At 43.0% G+C, this 5550-nt stretch overlaps 1 protein-coding gene across 1 annotated transcript; it reads left to right on the top strand.

Annotated features, from left to right (window-relative positions):
• The first annotated feature begins 4465 nt into the window (after window positions 1-4465).
• On the top strand, window positions 4466-4816 carry LOC138909314 (uncharacterized). The gene has a single exon (XM_070200499.1). It carries the CDS (start codon window positions 4466-4468, stop codon window positions 4814-4816), a length of 351 nt encoding a protein of 116 aa, XP_070056600.1.
• Window positions 4817-5550: the final 734 nt, after the last annotated feature.

The following is a 5550-nucleotide window of genomic DNA, read 5'->3' as shown; positions in this document are numbered from 1 at the left end:
ATTTCGACGTGATCTTGGGTATGGATTGGGTCTCTCAATGTTATTCTATTTTGGATTGTCACGCTAAGACCGTGACGTTGGCGATGTAGGGGTTGCCAAGGATAGAGTGGATAGGTTCTCTAGATTATGTTCCCAGCAGAGTGATTTCATATTTGAAGGCCCAACGGACGGTTGAGAAGGGGTGCCTGTCTTATTTGACCTTTGTAAGGGATGTTGGTGCTGATACTCCTACTATTGATTCTGTTCTGCAAGTGAGAGACTTTCCAGATGTGTTTCCTGTAGACTTGTCGGGCATGCCTCCTGACAGGGATATTGACTTTGGTATTGACATGGTGCTGGGCACTCAGCCCATTTCTATTCCTCCGTATCGTATGGCACCAGCTGAGTTGAAGGAATTGAAAGAGCAGCTTTAGAAACTTCTTGATAATGGGTTTATTAGGCCTAGTATGTCACTTTCGGGTGCACCAGTTCTGTTTGTGAAGAATAAGGATGGTACTATGCGGATGTGCATCGACTATAGGAAGTTGAACAAAGTTACAATCAAGAACAAGTATTCTTTGTCGCATATCAATGATCTATTTGACCAGCTTCAGAGAGCGAGGGTATTCTCTAAGATTGATTTAGAGGTCTAGGTATCCCCAGTTGAAGATTCTAGACTCGGATATTCTAAAGACTGCCTTCAAAACCCGTTATGGTCATTATGAGTTCCTTGTGATGTCTTTTGGGTTGACTAACGCCCCAGCAGCATTCATACATCTTATGAACAATGTATTTCAGCCTTATCTCGACTCATTTGTCATAGTATTCATTCATGATATCTTGGTGTACTCTCGTAACCAAGAGAAGCATGCCTAACATTTGAGGATTGTGTTACAGCGGCTGAGGAAGTTATGCCAAGTTCTCCAAGTGTGAGTTTTGGCTTAGTTCGGTGGCGCTCTTGGGGCACATCGTGTCCAATGAGGGGATTAAGATGGATGCGAAGAAGATAGAGGCGGTTCAGAGTTGGCCCAGACCGTCCTCAGCTACAGATATTTGGAGCTTTCTCGTTTTGGCTGATTAGTATTGTCACTTCGTGGTGGGTTTCTCGCCTATTGTAGCGCCTTTGACCAAATTGACTCGGAAGGGTGCCCCATTCAGGTGGTCGGATGAGTGTGAGGAGAGCTTTCAGAAGCTCAAGACTGCCTTGACCAAAACTATAGTTCTAGTTTCGCCTTCAGCTTCTAGATCTTATACGGTGTATTGTGATGATTCTCGGATAAGTATTGGGTGTGTCTTGATGAAGGAGGGTAGAGTGACTGCTTATGCTTCGCGTTAGCTAAAGCCCCATAAGAAGAACTACCATGTTCATAATTTAGAGTTAGCCGCCATCGTTCATGCATTGAAGATTTGGAGAAATTATCTCTACGGTGTGTCTTGTGAGGTATTTACGGATCATCGAAGTCTCCAGCACTTGTTCAAACAAAAGGATCTAAACTTGAGGTAGCGGAGATGGTTGGAGCTGCTAAAGGACTATGATATTACTATTATGTATCATCCCGGGAAGGCCAATGTGGTGGCCGATGCCTTGAGTAGGAAGACGATGAGTATGGCTAGCCTTGCATTCATTCCTATTGGTAAGAGACCACTTGTAATTGATGTTCAGGCCTTGGTCAACCATTTTGTGGGATTAGATGTTTTGGAGCCCAGACGGGTTCTAGCTTGTGTGATTTCTCGGTCTTTCTTATTTGATCGCATCAGAGAGTGCCAGTATGATGATCCCCATTTGCTTGTCCTTTAGGACACGGTTCAGTACGGTGATGTCAAGGATATACTGTTGGGGATGATTGGGGATTGAGGATGCAAGGTCAGATTTTTTTGCCTAATGTAGATGGGTTACGTGAGTTGATTCTTGAGGAGGCCCACAGTTCACGGTATTCCATTCACCTCGGAGCCGAGAAGATGTATCAGGACTTGAGGTAGCACTATTGGTGGAGAAGTGGGGTTTGTAGCTCGGTGCCTAAATTGTCAGCATGTGAAGTATGAGCATCAGAGACCGGGCGGATTGCTTCAGAGGCTTGAGATTCCGATGTGGAAATGAGAGCGTATCACCATGGATTTTGTAGTTGGGCTCCCACGGACTTCGAGGAAGTTTGATGCTATTTGGGTGATTGTAGATCGGTTGACCAAGTCTGTGCACTTCATTCCAGTTGGGACTACTTATTTTTTGGAGCAGTTGGCTAAGATCTACATCCGCGAGATTATTCACCTTCACGGTGTGCCGGTGTCCATCAATGCAGATCGGGGGACACAGTTTACATTGCAGTTTTGGAGAGCAGTACAACGAGAGTTAGGCACCCAGGTGGAGTTGAGTACATCATTTCACCCTCAGACGGACGGATAGTCCGAGCGCACTATTCAGATATTGGAGGATATGTTACACGCTTATGTCATAGATTTCGGGGGATCTTGGGATCATTTTCTGTCGCTCCTAGAGTTTGCCTACAATAACAACTACCAATCGAGCATTCAGATGGCTCCATATGAGGCTTTGTATGGGACGCGGTGTCGATCTCCAGTGGGTTGGTTTGAGCCGGGTGAGGCTAGGCTATTGGGTACTGACTTGGTTCAGGATGCTTTGGACAAGGTTAAATTGATTTAAGATTGGCCACGACGCAGTCTAGATAGAAGAGTTACGCCGATCGAAAGTTTCGTGATGTTTCTTACATGGTTGGGAGAAGGTACTGCTCAAGGTTTCACCTATGAAGGGTGTTATGAGGTTCGGGAAGAAAGGCAAGTTGAGCCCTCGGTATATTGGGCCATTTGAGGTGCTTCATAGGATTGGAAAGGTGGCTTACAAGCTTGCCTTGCCACCTAATCTATCAAGTGTTCATCCGGTATTTCATGTATCTATGCTTCAAAAGTACGGGGGCGATCTGTCTCATGTTTTGGATTTCAGCACGGTTCAATTGGATGATGATTTGATATATGATGTGGAGCCGGTGGCCATTTTGGGTCGGCGGGTTTGAAAGTTGAGGTCAAAGGACATAGATTCAGTGAAGGTGCAGTGGAGAGGTCAGCCAGTTGAGAAGGCTACTTAAGAGACCAAGCAAAAAATGCGGACTAGATATCCACACCTATTTGAGACTCCAGGTACATTTCTAGACCCGTTCGAGGACGAACGTTTGTTTAAGAGGGTAGGATGTAACGATCCGGCCGGTGCTTTTGAGAATTGTAGCCCTATTCCCCATTTACTGCCCATTCCCTACTTAATAGTTATTATGTTACTTGTCGGGGTAGTTGGTTCGGATCCAGAGAGATTTCGGAATGAGTTGAGATACTTAGTCTCAAGGTTGGAAACTTTAGTTGAAATGGTTGATCAGATGTTGACTTATGTGTAAATGGCTCCGGAATTGAGTATTGATGGTTCTATTAGCTCCGTTGGGTGATTTTGGACTTAGGAGTGTGTCCGGATTATGATTTGGAGGTCCGTAGTGGAATTAGGCTTGAAATGACAAAAGTTAAAAATTTAGAAGTTTGAATGATAATTGACTTTGTAGTTACCGGGCTCTTGTGTGCAAAATTTGAGTTCAATGGGTCAAGGTTTGGAGTTAAAGGGTTGTTGAAGAAAGGGAGTCTTCTGGTAGAATCGCACCTGATGAGCTTTGATCGCAGGTACGAGCTGGGAAGTACAGATGTGGCCAAGAGAAGGTAGTGCAATGGTCGCAGGTACGAAGGTTTGACTGCACCTGTGTGGTCACAGATGCGTTGAGGTTTAGCATAGAAGCGAGGGGGAAGCGCAAGAGCGGAAGTAAGTCGCACCTGCGTGTGCGGAGAAGCGGAGAATATTCCGCAGGTGCGAAGGTCTATTTCATCAAATCATGGGAGTTAATATTGGCTATTCCACTCTAAACGAGCAGCTAACATGGACTATTTCAATAGATTGGAGATTCAATTATAAATCGACATGGAACACTCTAAGAGAAAAGAATGGTACTTCTTTGATAAACAAGATGATGTGGCACAAGAATACCCCTTTAAAGTGTCCTTTTTCCCATGGAGATTACTCAAGCATAAAATATCTATAGATGCCAATATGGATAGATTTGGAGTTCAACTTCCCTCGAAGTGTTCTTACTGTATCAATTCAAGTCAAGAGGATGAGGAGCATTTATTTATTCACGACAGAATAGCACTAGATGTCTGGAAGTTCTTTAATCAAATGTTAGGAATTATGAAGGAGCAGAGGAACATCTGACATATGGTTATCACATGGTGGTTGAAAAAATATCAAAATCCTCTTCATAAAGTGATTCTCCAGATCCTTCCAGGTATTATTGTTTGGAAATTTTGGAAAGCAAGGTGTACTAGTAGATATGAATAGGGGGAGAATGTCTTCAAACAGGATCATCTTGAGCATCTCTCAACAGATCAACATAATCGCTCATAAGTAATTCCCTAGAATTCCTCCCCCCCCCCCTCCCCCCTTATGAGATGGAATCATTTCTTTGAGCTTGTTGACAAGGTTGGACCTGTGTCCAACTCCATTGCTATAAAATGTAATCCTCTTTCTAATGGTTGGATGAAACCGAACTCTGGTGGCTGCTCTAAAGGTAATTTGGGTCCTAGTGGTGGTGGTGGCATTGTCAGGCATGAAAAAAGGGAGATGATTATTGCTTATGCAATGCCCCTGGGTATAGTAACTAACAACACTGCAGAAACTCTTGCATTAAAAGCTGGAATTGAATGGTGCATTGATCAAAATGTAAAGAAACTTGAAATAGAAAATGATTCTCTGATGTTGGTCCAGTGGTTAACAAACACAACTAATATACCCTGAAGTTTACAAAATAAGGTGTAAGACATAAGAAGCAAAATAGAGTTATTTGAGGAGACAAAGGTGACGCACTGCTACAGGGAAGGTAACAAAGTTACGGACAATTTATCCAACTGTAGTCTGAATTGTAGTGCCATAACCTGGTATGCAATCTTTCAACACCTCCCGAGAGAGGCCAGAGGGAAGGTTAATATGGATAAGCTCCAGTTCCCTTCATTCAGGATGAAGCAAAAGAAGAACGACTTTATATTGGATCGACATCTGCTTAGACAATATAATTTTGATGTACCTTGATTTACCTTTCTGTAGTATGGGGAAGATTTATCACCCTCTTTTGTTAATATATCTGAAGGTCTACATATGTACTGGTTACCGCATCCCACCTCTGTAGAACAGAGTGTTTAGGATGCCAACGCCTCTGTCTTTTGCACTCCCTGTTGGAATGAAATAAAATAGGTCTGTTGAATTAAAAAAAATATTCAGATTGTTCGCTTTGTGTACGTCATGCAAAATCTTACTTAACGACTACTTGTGGTGATCGTTTTGGAGCTCAAATGTTCTTAGTTGATTGTTCAATAAGGTATGAACGGTATCCATTCTGGTAATAGAACGTAGCATAGGTTTAATTTGTTTCCTACAAGGGGGTGTGACAACGAAATTTATCGTTGATCTTTAGGTGTTGTCCTTTCTATCTCTTTGCATTCATCTTCGTTTTGTAATTGCCGTTGTTTTACTGT

This window comes from Nicotiana tomentosiformis, chromosome 4, assembly GCF_000390325.3.
Source record: "Nicotiana tomentosiformis chromosome 4, ASM39032v3, whole genome shotgun sequence".
Classification (NCBI taxonomy): domain Eukaryota; kingdom Viridiplantae; phylum Streptophyta; class Magnoliopsida; order Solanales; family Solanaceae; genus Nicotiana; species Nicotiana tomentosiformis.
This window is presented reverse-complemented; position numbering and strand designations above follow the sequence as displayed.